At 38.4% G+C, this 23,251-nt stretch overlaps 1 protein-coding gene across 1 annotated transcript; it reads right to left on the reverse strand.

The window, feature by feature from the left end:
- Window positions 1-2,148: 2,148 nt before the first annotated feature.
- Window positions 2,149-5,977, reverse strand: LOC127650222 (dermatan-sulfate epimerase-like protein). Its single transcript, XM_052135523.1, has one exon. The coding sequence runs from the start codon at window positions 5,975-5,977 to the stop codon at window positions 2,333-2,335; it is 3,645 nt and encodes a 1,214-aa protein (XP_051991483.1). The 3' UTR covers window positions 2,149-2,332.
- Between the last annotated feature and the right edge of the window lie 17,274 nt (window positions 5,978-23,251).

Consider the following 23,251-nt stretch of genomic DNA (forward strand, 5'->3'; position numbering starts at 1 on the left):
AAGAGGCACCTAAACACTTTCCCGGACTTTCAGTTTCATCATACCACGGTGGTGGAATGACCTTCCCAACTCAATCCGGGAAGCTAACTCACTCTCTATCTTCAAAAAACGGCTAAAAACACATCTTTTCCAAAAGCACTTAACCGGTCACAAAAACAATTTAATTAAATAAAAAATAAAAAATTTACATTTCTTGTTGCACTTAAATCTGTTTTGTATACTATTCTGATGATAGTGAAACTTTGTAATATGGCACTTTTTGTACCACTGTCTCCTTAAGATGACTCGCTTATGTTTTCCTCTTTTGTAAGTCAGCTTTGGATAAAAGCGTCTGCCAAATGAATAAATGTAAATGTAAATATATCCATCATATATATATATATATATATATATATATATATATATATATATATATATACACACATATTATGATCAGTTGAATGCCACTTTGGTGAATAACAGTACCAATTTCTTTCCATAAAAGCAAAATCTGTACATTGAATAATCAACTGATCACAATGTATAGTCAGGCTCAGGACATTAATAGCACGAAAAATTACTATTACAATTTGAAAAAAAACATTCTGAACTTCTTAAACTACTTCAAATATTTCATCAAATAAAATCCTCCACATGCAGCAATGACAGCTTTGCAGATCTTTGGTATTCTAGCTGTCAGTTTGTACAGATACTCAGGTGACATTTCACCCCACACTTCCTGTAGCACTTGCCATAGAGGTGGCTGGCTTGAGAGGCACTTCTCACGCACCTTACAGTCTAGCTGATCCCACAAATGCTCAATGGAGATAAGATCATAACAATCTTTTCCAATTATCTGTTGTCCAATGTCGGTGTTTCTTTGCCCACTCTAACCTTTTCTTTTTGTTTTCTGTTTCAAAAGTGGCTTTTTCTTTGCAATTCTTCCCATAAGGCCTGCAGCCCTGGGTCTTTTCTTTACTATTGTAAACTGGTGTTAAGTGGGTAGAATTCAATGAAGCTGTCAGCTGAGGACATGTGAGGTGTCTATAGAGAAAGCGGTTTCTTTTTTTGCCATTTTTTAACTATTATTTATTTGATAAAAATGGCAAAAGCAGAGAAAATGGCAAAAGCAGAGAAAAATGTTTTACATTTGAAATCGTAAGTACATGAGTATGAGGACCACATCACTATGGTAAATAATTTACATAGACCCCAGCCTATACAGTATTGGCTGCTATAATTGTTTGCATTCAGTCAGAGAACACAAACTGTTCTGCGTCCCTGAATCGAGAGTTTGCATCCAACCCGACAGCCCATACATTTTTAAATAAGTAATAAGGCATTTAATTTTCATCATTCAAATACTTGACAAAGCCGTGTTAGGAGTCTATTTTTACGACATGAAGGCATGACAGACATAAGAGTAAATTGAAACATTAACTTGCTGCTCAAAACTGCTGAAGCAAGTGCTTTCCACAGCTTTTCCTTAGCTAATAAATCCTTGTCTAATAAATGCTGAGGGTTGCACAGCACTTCGTAATTCAACCTTGACTCGGATATCAGTCGGGTATTGTCTATTGTTGTGGCCTTGCAAATACGAATGAGGTAAATGTTTGCTTTGATGACAATGGTGGGCAGTCAAGTGCACTTGTTTATTTTTATCAGCGTACTTTGTCGTGATTGGTTACAGTTGTAAAGCCTAAACTATATCCCTACATATACATTAACAGGAAAAGCCATGCAGTATATTAATTATTTCATTTATTTTGTGTTTGTTTTGATGCAAACCTATAAATTGTAGTGTATTATATGTTAGGTTTCAATATTTTTCATTTGGTTTTGGTCTTTTTTTAAATCTCCTGATCCATCCCTACAACACCCAGTGCTGCCGAGTACAGAGTGAGCCATGCAGAAAAAATAGTCTCAATAGCAAAACTATAAGTTCGCTGTCATGGCTGAGGCACTACAACTCATGGCTCCTGCTTGCAATATGAAGGCTGCAATCTGTTAATATTGGTGCAGAAATGCAAACACTGCTCATGCCCTGCTCACAGAGTATATGTGAATCCGGACTTAGACATCAAAAGCGATCACTCCAAAGAAGAGTTCAAAGAAGTTAAGTTGGACTTGACAAAAAAAATAACTACAAAACAAAATACTAAAATTAAAACAGGCATTTACTTAAGGCATTTTAATATAAAATGTCATGTGTTGACTAGGACAATATTTGAATCAATTATAGTGCCAGTTTCCAACATCTTACTTTTAATTTGGTTGCAACTGAAAAGTGCAAAAATACAAGACAAAAATCACAAATACAGGAGATTGATGACAATAGCTGGCCTGCAGCTAATTATTCACTGGACCTGTGATACCCAAGTTGTCTCATCAGGAACCCACATGTGTCCTCGATGAGTCTGATATCTCTCCTTGGCATGTTCTGCCTCCATACGTTAATGTTGGCAGCTGATATGTCCCCTTCGTACCTCAGGTTATACAAGTTTGTGGAGGTGGTAAACATGAGCTGGTTCAAGGCCGAAGGCGATACAGGGATTCCCAGGAAAGAGTGTATCCTCTCGGCTGTCTCTTGAGGAACATTTACAATATCCTCAAACCTGACTCGAAGATAGGACTCCTCAGGTAAAGTTGCTATGATTCTGAGAACAGCAGTGGTGTGAGCGAGCCATAGGTGGGCCAGCAACAACACAGGATTGGTCTCTGAATGGGATACGAGGCGCCACAACATCCTAAACTCTGCTGCAAATGCATTCGGACACCTGTCTCTAACCATATCTTGTTTGAAAATAAGAGCTAGGTGCTGAGGGATGTTCTTTAGGGAATACAGACTAGGTTTGCTGTTATACAGCATCAGATAGATCCATGCACGGGGGTCCCTGATGACATAGATGGCCCTAAGAGAAGGACCGATAACTTCTTGAAGAAAGGGTAGCTTGAGAGCCCAACTGCCACTGCACAGATTGAGAACGGCACGGGCATTAGGGTAGTCCTGTATGTGCTTCCTCAGCTCTCGTACATACTCAATGTCCCTGTCTAAAGCAGCTTGTACACGTTCTTTCATTTCACCCATTGACTCTATTCTCCTAAGCCTCTTCTTCTTGTCCTGGGAGAGACTCACTCTTTGGGCCAGATTAATATGGCTGCTTTCATAAAGCGGGATATTTTGCAGGAATATGTGGATGTTGTGGACCAGTGAATGTAGCCAACCCTGAATCATTTTGAAATGCCCTTGCTGGACTTCTGTCCTTGTCCATTCACAGGCATCTACTAATGAGTCAAATTCAAACTCTGTCTCAGGTATATCCAAGTGTTCTGTAGGGATGCGCAAGTAGACAAAGTCTGTGTTGTTGTAGAAAATATGTTTAAGGATGTCAGATCCAAAGCCAGGTAATGTTGTTATCACTACAGTGGGTAGAGGCACTTGATGCTGGTCATAAAGCCTATTTTGCTCACTATGCTCAAAGTCAGTGGCAACTCTTTGCCACTTACCCTTGCACAGGAGCTGACTGCAACTGTTAGAGATGAACAGGAGCTCAGTGATCCACAACATTATCACTGACAGCAATGCATAGCGCATCAATCTGATAAAGCAAACATAGAACATGCGTTGTAGGCTTAGAAAAATAATGGCCACACACAGTATTACCCCAGCTACTACATTTATGATAAATCCAAAGTCAAACAGATGATTGTGTATCGTTGTTTGTTTGGGGACAAGCTGCGTTCCTAAGCCAAAACGGATGATCTGATGTCTGTCTTCCAACTTTGCGTGACCCCCGAAGCCTAGATAGCTTGAACGTGCCCCTATGTCTTTGTGATTGGTTACTATAGAAACTATTTTCTCAGTATCATTGATGACAAGTGAAACTTTTAGCCCATTTTTACTGTTATCGATGAAACTGCAGTGGGAAACTTTAACATATGGCCCATGTAAGACGTAAGCCATTCTACTCACTGAATCAGTGAAAGGGAAAGAAACATTGATAAACTGTGTCCATCTCTTTTTAAACTCTGCTGCTTGCTCCGCCTCCTGTAATTGTGTGTCAGGGCTGTATCCCTTACTATCAAACCAGAACATTTTGTAATGAGCATCCCAGACATCCATTAATGCCCCATTGTACCTGTCCATGACCTTATGGGGAACATACTTAAAGTCAATGTCCAGGTTATGAAAGAATGCACTGACAGTGTTCAGTGGTGAGTCGTCCCATTTCTCAACATGGTCGACTACCAGAAGTGTCTGTGAGTTTAGGAGAACCAGTGCTCGGTACACACTCTTCAGTCTCATCGCTGAGGAATACGCTGCAACCGCCTCCCCACTTACAAACATAGTGTCTCCATGGGAGGAGGCAGCAATCACCTCTCCTGAGGAGTCTCCAACCCCCTTGTCAGTCCAGCGCAGCCATTTGGAACATTCACCAAGCTGTCCTTCCCATGGGGCATTACACTGGCTTGTTGGGGAAGGACTGAACACTAAAACATTGTTTAAGTAGCTGAGTTTGGGGCCATATAAAGCCTCAGAAACAAATACTTGACCATTAGGAGCAAAAGTAAATGAGTTTTGGTCTGGGTGCTCATGTCCAGGGTTAAAGCTGTTCCAGCCATCCACCCATGAGTAAGGCTTAGCATGGACAATGTCAAACACTGCCCGACCACCCAGCTTTCCAGATTTAAATGAGACAAAGGTGTTGCCCTGAGCATTAGGTAAAGCCGCCCCATAAGTTACAACACCCCAGTTGGTGAATATGTGCATTTTAGCTTGATTGTAGCCATAAGGGGGTTGTGGTGTAAGGCCGGCATTATACCAGATAAACTCTGTGTGAAGAGTCGTCCAGCGCTGGGCAAAAGACTGACCCATGGGACCATCTTTGGGTCTATGCTTTCTTATCTGCTGTGCTAGCCAGTTCCCCGACCCATTTTTCATCACAAATGAATCTAAAAAGACTAATTGACTCTCTGGTCCATAGAACCAGTTGTAGTTTGAGTCTCCTATACCAACAGTTCTCTGAAACCCTGGCAGTAAAGTGGCATAGTAAAACCAGAAATGAGTACGTAGCCAGTTGTTCTGTGTGTTGTCTATGTTGAAGTGGCGCTGGGCTAAGAAAACATACTGCATGACTGACTTTGCTGTGTAACTCCCGTATGCCACACCCTCGTCCAGGGAGCCATCGACAACATGATTTAACAAAAACATTGTCTTCTCCATGTAATTTACAGAGACCTGTTTCCAAACCATAGACTCCATGTCATCATGTGCACCCACAACTATAGCACCAGTCAGAATTGCTACAATGTTAGTGGTTTGATGGTTTTGTAGAAATTGTTTCCCCCAGCCCCTGTACTTTGACGTCTCATAGAGCTCTTCAGTTTCAGCATGTATTCTCTTTAGGTACAGGTCCCGGCGCTGCTGATCAAGGATTGAGTAACTAAAGTCAAAAGCAGTAGCAAATCCAGTGAGCGAATGAGCCATTGGTACTTCGTTATTAGGTGCACTACTTACTTTCCAGTCTGGATATTCTAACATTTGGTCCATAAACCTAACAAGGAATTGTATGGCAGCAGTGTCCTCAGGATACAGTAAACAGTATAGAGCCAGAGGAGGGAGGTTGTTGCCAAAAATCTCATTCCACTTGCTGGTGAACTCATCATGCTTGGCAGGTGGCATGTAGAGCGGGCCATTGGAGAGCATAGTCAACACGGCCGCCCGGATGACTTTAAAAATGTGGCTATGGGTTGTAGTTGACCTTTGTCTCAACAGTGGTACATCGTCTTGGCTGAAGTATAAATTAGGGTGAAGATTAGTGACTTGGAGTTTCCGTAGCTCTGGTGGCCAGTTCTCTGTGAGTTGGAATTGCCCAAAGTCACTAAAAATATTTTTCTCTGAGGCATTTAAATCTCTAGAGAATGCAGCTCCCACTGCTAGAAGAGTTGCTAAAAATACATGGAAACCTATGGACTTCCAAGCCACTGCCCACAACATTTTTATTTTAGTTTTTTGGTGGCTATAATAATCCTTTATTTTTTTATTATTTTTATTTTTTTGTCTGGTTGGTCTCTCACCACTTTAAAATTTATATAATTCAAAGGGTAAGTTTTTTCTTGATACACAAATGGGAAACAGTGCCTGTTCAGTTATGTTTTTTAGTTTTTTGTTTTTTTGTCCATAATATTCTTTAGCTTTCAATATTTGAAACACAGACACACAAGTAAAATTCCTGTATCTGAATAGTAAATACGAATAAAAAATTAATTTATAATAATTAAAGAGTGTGATATTAACATCACAGCTCTGTAATGAATAATTAACTATGTGATTTTAACATCAAACTCTCAGTCGTGATTGTTATGAGTACTGAACTTACATTTAGTGAAGAGCTCCAGTAAATGCTTATGTCAAACCCATATCATGCTGTTATCTGTAAAAAAATAAAAATAATAAATAAATAAATAAATAAATAAATAAATAAATAAATTATAATAATAAATGCTCGGAGAAACAGAGGAAAAACGATTAGAAAATCTGTGTAATATAAGAGTGTCATCAGTCAGTAATCCTTTTGTGTATATAAAAAAATCCGATCTAAATCATCTGTAATCCATTCAACTGAGCTGTCAGGTGATGTGGCTTCGATTGTGAAGGTGTGAGGAGGGATTCTGCTATCCTGGTCATCATCACACTCAGATTGATCCTCCATCGATCAATAAATCCCGATTAATATCCGATCGGATCACAACACACAGTCACACCAATGTGTGACACACCACACACCACATATGATCGTGCTTCAGTATCTAACATATTTACAAACAAATCCGTATTCTCAAGAAGCGCAATGTTCCTCGGCTATTATAGCCATCACCCGACGCGCTTAAAACGACCACTGACCGTGTATTGTACTCATAGACCCATAGAAAAAACACACCTTAATGGAAAGTAGAAATGAAGAAAAGGCACAATCCACGGCATTCTGTATAGCGAAGATTTGCGTGTCCGTGAGAAACACGTTTAATAATCATCATCTTCTGAGTCAAAGATAACATTTTGATGCGTGTTTGTCTCCATCCATCCGCTTCTGAGTAATTTAATCGCGTTTAGCTCGTCAGCGCGTTCTGCTGTATGTCTGCGTCTCCGTCAATGACTGGCGTTTCTGCTGTTTGTCTGCGGCTCCGTCAATGACACTGGCGTTACCATAGAGACCGCTGACTGTATAGGGCGTGCGCTTTGTCTCTTGCGCTCGCTCTCTCTCTCTCTCTCTCTCTCTCTCTCTCTCTCTCTCTCTCTCTCTCTCTCTCTCTCTCATACACACACACGCGCGTTGTGTTTCCATGTTTTATGGGGACTTTCCATAGACCCTAAACCTAACCCTCACAGAAAGTTTTCTGCATTGTTACATTTTCAAAAAACATAATTTAGTATGATTTATAAGCTGTTTTCCTCATGGGGACCGCCAGAATGTTCCCACAAGGTCAAAGATTTCAGGTTTTACTATCCTTATGGGGACATTTGGTCCCCACAAAGTGATAAATACATGCTAACACACACATATACACACACACACTAGATATAAAAATTCGTCCAAATTCAAAACAGACAATCTGTAATTACTAGAGCTGTTGATATAACGTGTTAATTCTATGCGATTAATTTTATAAAAAATAACACGTTAAAAAAATTAACGCAATAAATCGCACGGTAATAAGGAAGATTCCTGAGAATGCAAGCTTGTAGTACCACATGTTTACTCCAGAGGGCAGTAAGTGAAACTTCAGCTGTATGAGCAACACACAGTTTATATTGTGAACAAAACAACCAGACAGCACAACACAGACATGCGTTACGTTCTTGCGTTCAAAACACTTGGAACGCAAACCTGAACTAAGAGATACTAAGTATTAAACTATATTTAACTTGGCACAGTGACTTAAAAATGTATTTTATGATGCAACACACCCGAGACGCTATATAAGCATGTCTGATGCTTGTTGAAATTGATGGGTTCTTAAACAAGCCCTCATAATAAATCTCAAACTGATTGTCAAATTCATTTGTGAAATAAATTGCTGTAAACTGTATGCCAATGATTGTCTTATGATCAATAATATGGTAGTAAACAATATATTGTATTCTAAAACCGCTTTTCAATGATTACATTTTCTGCCACAAGAATGTAATGCATTTTAATTATCTGAATTTCTTTATTTTCTATATAATTTTTAAATATTTAAAGATAACTATGTATAATTATTTCATCATAATGTATTGAATTATTTTTATATGAGGGTCTTTCTCAGAAAATATTTGTATATGCGATTAAATGTGATTAATCGCAATTAATTAATCGGGACACCATGTAATTAATTCGATTAAATATTGCAATCGATTGACAGCCCTCGTATTTACATAACATAGTGAAACAGTTGAAAGAAATGATGACAACCTAAAATAATTTGATGTTGATAAGAAAGCCAATTTACCCTTGTCAACTAACCTATGGTGTTTATCTTCAATAACAGTCCAAATATCACAAAAAGAAATATAAACACCAGTGCAAGGACATTAAAATACAATTTGTGCATGAATGAGAGACAGATTAATATATTTTTTATGAGATGAATATAGTTTCAAAATGATTTACAATGATAAATGTCATACATGCATCTTACTATCCACACACAAATGCCTTTCAACTTGTGTCTGTGATATTTGTGTGCCTATTTTTACAAATAGAGTCATATTTGTGAATACAAATGTTCCCTTTTTATAAACGTAACACAATTTGTGTGTCTAACCAATGAATAAGTCCTAAATTCATCCATAAATGTGGTTACATCTACCCATTAATTTGGGGAAACTTCACAAATGCATGTTATTAGCCTTATACAAATGTCTTTTTACTTGTGTCTGTGTAATTTATTATTATATTAATGTGCAGCTATTTGTACAAATAGAGACATATTTGTGAATATACATTTTTGTACAAATAAATGAAGATGTTCCAAATGAAACACAAAATTTTGTTTTAGGGAGTCGCGTGGTGCCATGCGAGGGTCGGACGTGTCGACAGCGCACTTTGCTTTTATGCTTTCACACAAATTCAGAGTAAACTGTTGGTAACTGCCAGCATGTCGGTGATGCTGACAAAGGTCGTAGCGGACTTGGAGGATCTTGCTGTAATACGTCGATCGATTACGGCCATGGATGTCACGGTTCATGAATTCGCTGTTTCCTTCATGCCTCGTGTATTGTTGTTTTTGTGTGTAGCGTGTGTGAATGGGCGTTGCCGCTTGTTTCATTGTTTAGCGCACCTGTCATCATTCCCTGCACCAGCTGCTGCCAATTCACTCCCCTATATTAACTCATCACACTCTCCTCTCTTTGTCAGATCGTTTGTTTGGTGCCCTCAGTGTTGTTCTTCGTTTACCTGTCTGCAGTCCTGTTCTGGTTTAGTTCCTGTTCCTGTTCGGTGTCTTCATGGTTTCGTCTCGTCTGGATGTTTTCTCGTACCGGATTCACCACTCTCTGTACCAGCACGCTGACCATCTAGCCACTGCGTCACCAGCCCACCCGAACTCCAGAACTGTGTTATTTTCATTCACTCTAATAAAGAGTTACTTGCATTTTTGCTTCCGTCTTCAGTGATTGTGACAATGGAGATGAAATTCGAGTTGGTTACAAGAATCGTGGACTTCAAGAAACGGATCGATTGTCTGGAATCATTGGACAGGGAATTAGCTGCTAACCCGGTTGCAACCAAAGCAGATTTGCAATGGGTCGGGCAAGGTTGTAAGATTTAGAGAATCATAATCAGCGAAACAATGTCCGAATTGTTGGAATTTCTGAGAACAAAGAATGCAGAGATATGGTGAAATTCCTAGACAAGCTCTTCCCGATTCTGCTCAATCAAGCGAGCTCACAGAGTCCCGGTTTGGAGATCCGCTGAGGGAGACAGGCCTGATCAATTCTGGCCAAATTTCTGAGATCATCCAATAAAGATCTTGTGTTACGCAAGGCGAGGAGTAAAGGAAGGCTGTCTTGGCAGAACCACAGCATTTTTTTGTTCCAAGACTTTGCAAATTCGACAAGAGAGAAACGTGATAGATTCAAGGCTTTTGCACTGATGTTTCCGGCCAAACTGAGAATAGATAATAATCATGGCCGCAAAGTATTTACATGCTCACAACAAGCAATGTCTTTCATAAAATCAATGGACTGAGGAAATCATGGTGTGATTCTCACGTTAATCCCAAGTGAGCCTGACTCACTGAACATTCACTTGACTGTCTGAATAAACCTTTTTTGTTTCTTTTTGTGATGGCTGGAGCTTGTTTGGTGGATTAACACTTGTTCCAGGCCAGATTGAGAATAGATGCTAAGGATGGCCGTATTTACTTGTCCCCAACAAGCATTGTCCTATATAAATTGAAGGGAAAGAGTAAGTCATTGTGTGGCACTTGCCTTGCAGCCAAGTGGACCTGACTCACTGAACATTTGAACTTGACCTTCCTAGGAAAATCTGCGCCGCCTTTGTTTCTTTTTGTGGAATAACACACTTTCGGGTCAGTTGTGGAGGAATCTGCTCGTTCTTTGTTCTTATGCCTCCTATTGGATGGAGTTTGTTTTGTGGAATATTTTTTTGCAGGACAATGGAAGGATTACGTCATCTGCTGCACTTATGAAACAGCCGGCTCACTGAACATTCGTTTGACTGCCCAAGGAAACTGAATGTATGGTTTTTGTGTGTTGGTTCTGCTAGAGGCTGGAGCTTGTTGTGGGGAGGAACACACCTTCGGGACAGTATGCGGATGAATCTACACATTCTTTGTGTTTATTCTGCCTATTGGATGGAGTTTATTTTATAGCTTTTCTTCTGTTATGTAATTCTGTCTCACAAAATTTGTATGTATGCCTTTGTACGGGCTCTCGTAGGCATACATGGACTGTTTGAGTTTAGAGGGATGGACGCCAGTTGGCGCTGTCATGCGTGGGGTTAATGCACACATTTTTCTGTTTGTTTGGTTCGGGTGATTGTTGCACTAATGTTGGAATGTGGTATTTATAATCTTGTTTTTGACACACAATAAATTTTTTCTAAAATGTACATAATGTTAAATGTTAATATGAATGGATTATCTCTCTCCACATGGAATGTGCATGGCTTAGGGCACCCCATAAAAGAAGGTTATTTATTTTCTTAAATGTAAGAAATATGATATTGTGTTTCTTCAAGAAATGCATCTTTCCCTGCAGGAAGCTGAAACATTTGGGAAGATATGGGGTGGACATGTTTTCTTTAGTTCTGGTTCAAGTAAGAGCAGGGGAGGCATTACATTGATAAGTAAGCATCTACAATTCATATGTCTAATTAATTATTGTTTTAGCATACATTCAAGGGCAAAGGTTGAGTTTGGCTAATATTTACACATCTATCTCTGATGATCATGGCTTTATAGATCTTGAAGGGATGACGCAATCTTGAGTTTTGAACCCATCTGTTAGAGACTATAAAATATTTATTCTAGAATAGATTTTTTTTTTTTATATATCTAAGTTTCACATTTCATCTGTTGTGGATTGCTCAATTGGAAACAGCTTAGTCTCGGATCACACCCTGGTGAGTTTAGAGGCACTTTAATGTATCCCTTTTGCAAATCCTGAATTTCAACAAACGTTAAAGGATGAAATTAATGTTTATATGGAGTCCAACATGTCCTCAGTATTCTCTGTGGGCGTGGCTTGGGAGGCACTTAAGGCAGTTCTTAGGGGCTGGATCATTCATTATGCCTCATTCACCAAAAAAATCCAAAACACAAAAACTCATTAAAAATATTAAAAGTGCCAAGGCAGAGCTGATGCGCTGAATGTCGTCTGATGGCCTCAGAGAATTGACCCAATTTAAATACAGATATAATGCTATTTTGTCACGTAAGGAGGAGTTTTGGTAATTCAGGACAAGACAGTCATACTTTCAGTTGGGAGAGAAAGCAGCAAAGCTTTTGGCTAGATTAATAATGCTTTTAAATTATTTTATCTTGATATATATAGTTCCATGTCTTCATCTACTGATGAAGATATTAATTCTGTTTTCTTTTGAAATCCTTTTAAACATGACCTTAAATGCCCGAAAAAGACTGAACCCTGATAATAGCTGCTGGCACGTAAAAATCTGAAACAATTTGTATGTTACATCATGGAATAAGTGCAAAATCCTGGTTGTATTATAGAAGATATAAGCATAATAACTTAAAACCACATGTACAAAAAGTCATTATAGCTTGTGTGGATTTATCATAATAGCAGGTGAAATATGAAAATAGCTTGTGTTAAAGTAGTACTTGTTACTGTAATTAAATGATTATTGTTTCCACTATGTTGTATTTGTAACGCATGCACTTTGAATAGGCTGTTAGGATGCTAATGCTGTGTATTCATCAAGCAGAGTTTGCAAAGAGCAACAAAATAGAACTAAGCCATCAGAACCAACTGAAATAAACAATCCAGTAACAAATGGAACATACCTCACAAAGAACACAGGAAAGGTTTGAAGGTTTAAATAATGGCTTAACAAAATACACCTGGAATTAATAAAGACAGGAAACTATGAACTAAAACAAGACAGTTGCACAAAACATGTAGTGAGTAAATACTGCTAGCAATCCCTAAGTAACCACAAAGGGGAATCACTGACCTCACTACAGTATTTATAATTGATTACTTCTGTAAATAGCAACATTTCCTCTATATAATGGCATGTGAAAATGTCAGGGATGGTTTGTACCATATCTCAAGAATGATTAATTATTATATTGTACATGGTAGTGGATCAATTTATAGAAAAATATGAAAACACAAAATACACTATGAACACATTTTAAGGTGGTAATTTCACAAACATTTTTTAATTACACAGTTACCAAATTTAATGCAGTCATTTCACAAACATAAACAATTATTAAACAAATTCATTCATTCATATTCATGTATGTGTATTTGGTACATGATTTAGGTATTTTATTGCATATATGAATAGAAGAAGAAGCTGTTTTGAATGTAGTGTGTCAAAGAAAATGAGGCCGTTTTTAAGTTGACTTAAAGGTTTATAGAAATGATATTATTAGTAAACATAATATATATTTCTCTAAATGTAAAATTTTAATTTCAATTAAAATTGTTTTGTAAAATAAAATTGTAAAAACTAACATTTAATTTAATTTTCAATTAAAATAAAATTGTAAATATAACAAGAGTAATATAAAACCAATTAGGAATAAAAAGAACTAGGTCTATGTCCTCTATCTAAAGAAACGGTTCAAGACCTGCCTCTTTCGAATACACTTGACTAATCCACAACCATAATCAAAGGCAGTTACTATAACTCTTATTTATAAAAAAAAAAAATAAAAAATCTCTTTCCCTTCTTTTCTGCATTTCTCTTCTTCTCTAGTTTTTTTTATTAGGGGTTCAAGCATGAAGTGTTGAATGGCGCAAAGTTTCGGCCTAATCAGCCAGATGGTGGTGCTACTACTGGAATTGCTGCTTTCATCTTGGGTTTCATCCATAGTACATTTTCAATCGGAACAGATGTAAAATTGCCTTACAAACCTTTAGGAGAAGAAAAACTATATACAATGTGCGTGGTATTTAGTGACTTGCATATACTGATTATAGATTACATTTCTATGGTAAACCACAGCCTACTAGCCTGTGTCCATGGTAGACTTATACAAATAATTAGACAGGTGACTACTGTAGCATCTGGACCAATCAGACAACCAATTATTTATTATTTAATGAATAAGCCAACAGATGTCTCAAGACTGTAGCAAGCAGAGGCCCACGCAGGCTCCATTTATGTCTGATCCCCCACTGATCGTTATCAGCAAAGGAATGCAGAAAGCGTGAATCACTCCTTTACCCTATTGGAAATGGACACAAATCATGTTTCCTACCAAATGAATCCTTGTATGACATCCTGCACAATGGTATATATATATAATTCTGACAGCATGCATTGTATGCTTGCTATATTCATCAGAGCATAAAGGGGCTTAAACTAACCCCAATCATGCAAATGAGTCAGCTTCTAAACAAAGGAATATTTCCTGCTTGGAAATTGCACCTTTCTCATTGGTCAAGCCAGACTCGAGAGGAGGGACCTCCAGCAGAAGTTAAAAGACACTTCCCACCTCTTACTCGTATCTCTTTCCCCTGACTCTCTGCTGCTGTTCATGTGGGACCAGGACCCCGGTCCGACAATGAGGCCAGCAGGCCTCAACCCTTGAACACCATCGACTCGAGGAACCATCAAGACGTTCTAAATTAAATTGTCATTATTGTACCTTATTAGGTAATTAAATGTATAACGGTATTAGTCACGTTCAACAACCATTATAAATGAGATAAATGACAAATAACTAGATTATTTGTCTTAATAGATTCTCCACCATTGAAATTGTAATATAACATCTAATTGTATCAGCTCACAATTTCTACTGTAAAGAATTAGAATTATGATTAATTCACTTATTGGAGTGATATTATTCTCATGACTTATTGAAAATAACATCACACGTATTTAGGTACAGCTTTGAAGCTAAATCTTTTAGAAACAGGAATGAGATTATTTATCAAAATATTCTACAGTCATGTCGTCTTTGAACACAGACAAACTTTATTACTATTCTAAACATAAATCTAATCGAACACATATATACATAAGGTTGACAGGTTGGTGAAAAATGACAGAATGTAAAATAATGATCAGTACAGTGAAAATGAACATTATGGAGTCTATTGACAATACCTTAAGAACCATTTATCCTTCTTTGAGTCTACATCGATTTGCTATCGGATTACCCAAATTATTTAATACACCAGCACTTTGAGCACAATATTGGAGATGTACTTACGTGTCTTTGGTGTTTCCTTGCGTTCTTTGTGTTGCTTGGTTCTTGATCGAAAGTTCTGTCAATGTTTTGATCTATGTATGATCAAATTTATTGTCTGGATGAATGATGAGGTTGGTTTGAAGCGAGGCCATAGGGAGTGATGAGCTTTCTCGGGACGTCGAGTTCCGAGCGTTCTTGGACCTCACACGGGGAGGACCTGGCTGTCAGCGGAGTGACCAGACAAAGCATGTGCAGGCAGAAGAGTGAAGAGCCTCAAGAGCCACGAGAAGAGAGGCAAGAGGAGAAGAGACAAGAGAGAGTGTTTTTCCTGTTTGGAAATATTTGAACTGAAATTGGCCGCATCCCCAAAGGTGTCCTGCGCCAATCAGAAGCGACTTTTCAGAGTCATATGGTCAACTGGGCTATCTTATCCGATGTTGTCTTTTGGATGTTATATGTGAATGTAACAAAACATGAAAATCCCTGGTTACAAAATCATATTGGTTTTACACATCATTGCATTTTATCAAGTTAACCCTCTGGGGTCAGTTAACCCGCCAGCATGTCCTGCTGGATTTTTTCATCATTACAGGGGAATCAACATAAATTTCTCTGTCATTTTGGGCCATACAGATAAGTGTAAGACATCATTAGAGACTATAAAGGGTTTACTTTTATTTGTGTATACTCACAATAACAACAAAACCTTGTGCTTTGTAAAATAAAGGTGAGCTTTCAGCAGTCTCTGTGTTCACGAGCATGTTTCAGAAACATGTCACAAAAATGAACTGAAACTCTGCGAATACTTATCACACAAACATGAAATATATGTCTAAAGAATGCTTAAAATGTCTACTTTTAAATAAAACTATTCAAATTTAAAACAAACATTCTCCTGCAATGTAATTGGTATGAAACAAAGCGATGTACAATTTCTCCTGGCTCATCTAATTATCCCTAATGTGATCACACCCACCAGCAGAGCGCGCCATTCATAGGGTAATGTGCTGAGACGATCAATGCAAATGGTAAACGCCCCAACTGTGCCTTAAAAACAAAGTTCATTCACTTTTCTGGGCATTTGGAAGATTGCACGAAGTGAGAAAACTCCTGGATAGTGACGAAGAGTTAAAATTTTCCTCAGAAGAAGAGCGGGACTCAGATGAACATTTGTATTTTGAAGAGAGACTTGATCCAGCCGAGGATACAATTTCGGACGAGTAAGTCATTTAGTTTTCATTAGCTGACATGCTATTTTCTATAAACATGTACATATTTTACTAGTGGGACTGTTTCAAGACTTGCCAGCCAGGATTCAGAGTATTGAAATTTGAGTTTTTAGGCAAGTTTTAGTTACATTTAAATGCTGTTTCGGCTAAAGCAGGTATTTAAATTGTATGTTGTATGATATAAATATGATACGTAATATGATATAAAAATAATATGAATGTTTAGATTATATTTTAACTAGCATTTATGCTGCCTCATTATCATCAACAAAGCTTGTGCTTGCAAATATGTGTTCAGGTTAAATGAGTAAAATGCACTTTAAATATGCCCATATTAGAAAATCACCATCTTATAATGATTTCTGAAGGATCATGTGACACTGAAGACTGCAGTAATGATGCTAAAAATTCAGCTTTGATCACAAGTTGCATTTTACAATATATTCAAATAGAAAACTGTTCTTTTAAATTGTAAAAAATAGTTCACAATATCACTGTTTTTACTGTATTTTGGATCAAATAAATGCAGTCTTGTTGAGCAGAAGAGACTTCTTTTAAACGGTAGTGTAGGTCTAAAATTAAGTAAAGTCTTTATGTACAGTCAGATTACTTCTTTTAACTTAAAACTTGATTTTGATCATTAAGTCTCCTCACATTTATTCTCTTTCTGTCACATTTCTCATTGATAGGCCCAGGGGAGGGGTCTTTGTCTCCTCAGGTGTGAATTACAATCAATATTCATGATAGTTCATGCCCCCTCGCATATAACATTTCAACACTAAAAGTGTCTTATAAAAGTTAAATTAGTACATTTTGTATGAATGAGTGATCAGGATGGTTTTCACATCATTTTGTAGCAAAAATTTTAGGCTACAAGATCCAGTTCTCAAAAGTCTTGTGGACTAATGTTTAGTATGTGTTATATGGCCTTATTTCAATGACTTAAAATTTTTGTTTTTTCAAAAACCATGCATAAGCGTAATTTTCTCAAAAATATTGCTCACATATTATTGTAGCCCAGATTGTGCTGAATACAGTGTTATCAGACTTTAGCCATTAATGTGTTTTTAAGCAACTGAAAAAAGCACAAATGTCAAGGCATGTCAAAACTTCTCCAGGGCCCAAAACACCCTCAGACCCCAGAGGGTTAAAATTATTAAACTTAGTAAGTGTTAAGGGTCAGTGTTTAAACATCGATTTTGTTTGAACTGTAAGATTAATGTTCAATGTCTTTGAAGTCCATCCTGGATTAACTGCAGAAGTTCACATAGATGCAATGGTCCTTGTTAATTGGCAAATAACCCAATTTATATCACAGATTTTGACTGAATCAGAGTTTAATAGTTTTTAAACTGCTGTTGATACTCCTGAGTTCATGCATGCCAGCAAATATGATTTGCAAGAGGGAGTTTTAAGAGTACTAAAGAACATTATTGTGGTTGACTGGTCTAGAGTCACTAGTTGTGTGCAAAAAAAGGAAGAAAGCTTAAGTGAATATACAGAAAGAATTTGTCAATCAACTGTTGCATACAGTGGAATAGCCAATAATCCTGAGAGTGTATTAGAGGATAAAGGACCACGGGTCCATACATGGTTTGATGGTTTTTTAGTAGAATACAGAAATGCACTGCCTTTCTTAGATTTGACATGGTCCAACGAAATTCTGCGAAACAATTTGTGCAGGTTGGCTACTTGGGAAAGAGACTCTGATGTTCGGGTAAAAGTGAAAGTTGCAGCAGCATCCCTGCATAAGGCAAACGCAGCGGGTAAACAACACCACAAATGTCCTAAGAGGGAGGGCATGTGTCACTATTGTTGTAAACCTGGACACTACATGAAAGAGTGTAGAAAGAGCAGAAAGTTTTTAGGAGAAATGCAAGGCATTACTCAACTCCTATCAAGCCTGCTTACAGTCCTGAAGCAGCCCATCCCATCTTCACTAAACTCGCGGGGCAGCTTGCTAAGGGACTAATTGTCAGTACTGTGAGTGCTTATCTTTCCCTAGAAGTTTATAGCAAAGATTAAAGACTCTTCATCTTAGGAAAATTGCAGTTCTGTTCCTATTACTCCTGTTTCTGTGTTATCAAGTGTTTCATATGGCAAGTTACTACCCCATCTCACAAAGAAAAAGCCATGGCTTCAGTAACAACCAAAAACTATTACCCGTAGATTATTTAACATTATTAATGGGTAATACACTACGATTAAGTGAAATGTGCCAGACTGTTCGAAGTCACAAGATTAAGTATACTGGCTTTACGATTACTACTCATGCCAAACGCATGTGTGAGAGTTATTAGAACTCTTTAAGGGGAACTGTGGGAATATAAATTTAAGAAAGAGTTTAAGAATAAGTTTTTTATTATATGTTTATCAGACTTGGTAGTTTTAGAGAAGCAACAGCGTCAGATATATTACACTGTTAAACAGAGTTGCTAAGTGTTGGTCTCTACCAGATCCTGTTCACCTTTTTGTGAATCAAACAAGAATGGCTTACTGAAGTTATCACCTTTGGTATGTGTTGGCTCTTGGTGCCTCTGTCCCAGCCACTGAATTGAAGACCATTGTTCATGATTTAATCATTGTCTGAGTCAAGTGTAAATAACATGGCTTAGGTGTGGAGCTGCTTTTGAATGATATAGTTATGCTGATTGGATTAAGGGCTGGTGAATCTCCAGGGTTTGGGAAGGGTTCCTACAAATGCTTAATTCCTTAGCATACTTTGTTAACAGTCATCAACTGAGTACTTTGTTTTCACTTGAAGGACTGCCCACCAAAATGTTTATAAAACTGCAATGTAAGTCTCACTTAGTTAGTCCACTGATGAAAATGCAACAACCACATCAGACTGGTTAAGTAACATTATTATCTTCTATTTGAAGATCTGTTAATATTTTTGAATCTGTGATTATTCATTCACCTGAAATGTCTGCTAACATTATGCCAATTATTTTTAACAGAATGTATTATACAGGTTAAGCTTTTGTGTATGTAAATATGTTTTTTCAAATAAATGTATACATATTATAATATAAATGTCTATCTATCTATCTATCTATCTATCTATCTATCTATCTATCTATCTATCTATCTATCTATCTATCTATCTATCTATCTATCTATCTATCTATGGTTTTATTCAGTAATACTGCAGTAGCCATATAGTAACTATGACTGTTGTCGTCATTGTTGTCTTGGCAGAAATCATAGTTTTGATACAATTAACAATTGTACAAAAGATACAATTGCAATGGTAATACTGCAATTTCCATATAGTAACCTTTAGTATAGTATTGTAACCATGACAGTGGTTAATTTTGTGGTTACTAAGATTTTACTACAATTACCATGGTTAAACTATGGTTACTGTTGTAAAACCATAGTGATTTGTAGTGAGGGCAAATCTCTTGAAGTGTCTGTTACCAAATATAATATATTTCTTTTGGATTTGGCAGTAAAATGTATTTTTCTGAACATAACAAAATACCGAATCAATCAATCAATCAATCAATCAATCCATCCATCTATCGATCTATCATCTATCTATCTTGTGGTAAGCAGGGCATAGCCGAGTGGCGTCAGGGCAGAGTGAGGCCGGAGAGATAATTGGTAAAGGATTTCCACCTATTTGCACACCAGTCTCGCATTCCAAGGTGGAACAGCAGGAATATTTAAGGAGAGAAGACAGCAGCTGACAGGGAGAGACAGACACATTGAGCTGTGTGTGACTGGGCCAGAGTGACTGCTGAAAAGCTGTTGAGTGTTTGTTTATTGTGAAGAAAAGCACGTTTATGTTTTTATGTACACTGAAAGTGTGGCATTAATGTCTTATGTGGATTGTTCACCCGGCTCGTGCTCCCTCCATAGGAAAGGCAGAGGTCTGCCATATATATATATATATATATATATATATATATATATATATATATATATATATACATATATACATACACACATGGTATATATACTCATTTTTAATTTTGTTAATTTTTTATTTTATTGCTTACTGATTAATTTTACATTTTTGCTCAAATTAAATACAATTATTTATTGAAAAAATACATGCAGATCTGAAGATTATATTGTAATGAAGTAATTTACCATTTTCATATATACCTAAAAATGCTTTAAATTAAATGAACAAATGTAATTCAATGCATTAGGTGTTAAGTTTGTCTAGGTAGAGTTTAATATGAGCACATAAGTCATTTAGCATTGTAATTTTGTTCCAATTATGTGGCAATATGTCTCCGTTTCTTTTATTGTTTAATTTTTTTATCTTTCCAAATAAATAAATAAAAGTACATTCACTTTTATAAGTTATTCATATGCACTTTTTAAATAGCCTTTTGTGGTGAGCAGGACTGAGCCGAGCGGCGTCTGGGCAGAGCGAGGCCAGGAAGATAAGTAGTGAATGACTTCCACCTGTGCGCCACACCGGCCTCGCATTCCAGAGAGGAGAGGTGGTAGTATTTCAGGAGAAGAGACAGCGGCAGACGGGAGAGAGATGTACAAAACTTGTCCACGTGTCTGAATGTCATTATGATTTGACACAGCTGGCTGACAAGCAGTGCGTGTTTTTATTTCTTTGGATGTTGAAAAGTGTTATTAAATGTCTATTTGTTTGACAAGCTGGTCCCAGTTTCCTCCTTTCCCATCTTTTAATGTTACACCTTTACACCTTTAACATTTTGTTGGGAAAATAATGACATCAGTTAGGTTAGACCATTGCATGTCCACCTGTAGAATAATTATTAAAAGCAAAGATTACCAACTGGTAACCAACAAACAACTATTGTTCCTTGATGTTGCCACAACGTCGTAATGATGGCACCGGTCCAAAGTCCAACAAAGGTTTGGTCATCAAATTACAGTGCAGTTAGGTAATGCAAGAAAACTCATCTAAGGTTAAAATAGATGTACAATTAATCTGTAAACTAAAAAGACAAATGAGTATTAAATAATTAGGACTGTTGCAATATTGACATTTTCTGATATTTAAAACTGGTATATGGCCATTTGCAAAAAAACACAAGTAGTATTTGTACTATGTACTATATACTATGAGGGGTGGCAACACCAAAGCAAGAGTCCATGCATAGATCTTATGGATTAACGTACCAAGCTTCATAGTACTTCACAAGTACTAGTTAATTAACTGGAGTCACAATCAAATGACAAATATCCTTGAATTTGTGATACAACTGTATTTCCACAGGAATCACTTAGTAACAATTTTGCTACTGATTTGCCAAAATAAAAAAAACTAAAATCACCATTACATTGTCTATTAAACACATCAACAAATTCAAAATGTTCCTCAGCTTGACATAAAACTGGCAATCTGGAATAACCTTCACATTATGCTGAACAATTGTTTTTAAGTGTACACATGGATGGAGAGTGCATGCATATTCAATGTTATTCTGCTAATAAAATCCTGTAGGCCTATCAACTTTTTAACAGCTGGAAAAAGCCATTTGAAAGGGAAGATAAAGTTAGTTCTAAATAAAATAAAAAACCTCTAGGAAAACTGTACCTTGGGTGGCTTGAATATTGGGAGGACTGAATAATCATGAATATTAATTTTTATGAGCTCAATAAGAGATTATTTTAAATCACCTTTTTGATAAACAGTTGTTCTTAATGACCTATTCAATCACTCAATGTGACCCGAGTACACACACACAAGTTGAGACAGTCACAATGTGATGAAAAACTGCTTTTATTCGTAATAAAAGCAGGCAGAAGTACAAACAGGGTTAATCCAGAGAGAATGGTCAAGGGGGAGCGTAAGGTCGGAGCAGGGGAATCAATGATTATAAACAAGAGAGCAGATCTAATGAGGGAGGTGAACGATAAGCGGGGAAAACAGTTAACAACTAGGGCGAAGGACAAGACGAGACTAGCGGGAACAAAGACAGGGGAACGAGAGAGTTGGCAAGCTAAACAGGTAATCAAACAGTGGGGAGGTCAAAACTAGAAGAGACTAGCGGGGGCATAAACACGGGAATCTAAATACATACAATAACCAACCCGAGTGAAACGAAAGGGTTGTGATATATATAGGGGAACAAACGAGCGGTGCAGGTGAAACGAATAACTAGGTGATGGGACGAGTGCAGGTGTACATAATAAAGGGGTGATTGAGAAAGTGCCGGTGGTCATAATGTTCTGGCCACCGGAGCGTGCATGCGAACATGAGTCAGAGGGGGGTGAGAGTTTACGAGCGAGAGCTCGTAATTGCATAAAGAGCGTGAGTGCTCGAGGGAGGAAAAAAGAGCGTACGAGCTCAAGGGGGCGGAGCGAGGGAGCGGGAAGTGAGCACGCTCGCGGAGTGCAAGCGTGCGCGCTTGAGGAAGCGGGGATGGGGCAGAGGAGCGGGGTTCGTGACAGTACTCCCCCCTCTGAATAGGACGGCTCCTGACGGCCGCGCTCGGCTGCGAGGAGCGCAAGGGAACAGAACGAGCGTGTGAGCTCGGGGGGACAGAACGAGCGTGTGAGCTCGAGGGGACAGAACGAGCGTGTGAGCTCGCGGGGGACAGAACAAGCGTGAGCTCGCGGGGGACAGAACGAGCGTGTGAGCTCGCGGGGGACAGAACGAGCGTGTGAGCTCGCAGGGGGTCAATGGGCAGTTCAAGGCAAGGTCAGGGGGAACATAGTGGACAGGCGGGTGGTCGGGAGGTCTAGGGGGCAGCCATAGGGCAGAGACTGGGTCAGGAGGTCTGGAAGGCGACTGGAGGACAGGGACTGGGTCCGGGGGTCTGGAAGGTGACCACCGGACAGGAATAGGGTCCGGAGGCCAGGGAAGAGGCCACAGGACAGGTAGAGGGTCAGGAAGTCCGGGCTGAGCCGTGAAAGGCGGAGCCATCAGAGGTGGCACTGTAGGTGGCTCTGGAGGTGGGGTCCTGGAAGGCTCCGGAGGTGGAGCCGACGGAGGCTTTAGGGGCGAAGGCCTGGAAGGCTCTGGAAGTGGAGCCGAAGGAGGCTTTAGGGGCGAAGGCCTGGAAGGCTCTGGAGGTGGAGCCGAAGGAGGCTTTAGGGGCGAAGGCCTGGAAGGCTCTGGAGGTGGAGCCGAAGGAGGCTTTAGGGGCGAAGGCCTGGAAGGCTCTGGAGGTGGAGCCGAAGGAGGCTTTAGG

Source organism: Xyrauchen texanus, chromosome 10, assembly GCF_025860055.1.
Source record: "Xyrauchen texanus isolate HMW12.3.18 chromosome 10, RBS_HiC_50CHRs, whole genome shotgun sequence".
NCBI lineage: Eukaryota > Metazoa > Chordata > Actinopteri > Cypriniformes > Catostomidae > Xyrauchen > Xyrauchen texanus.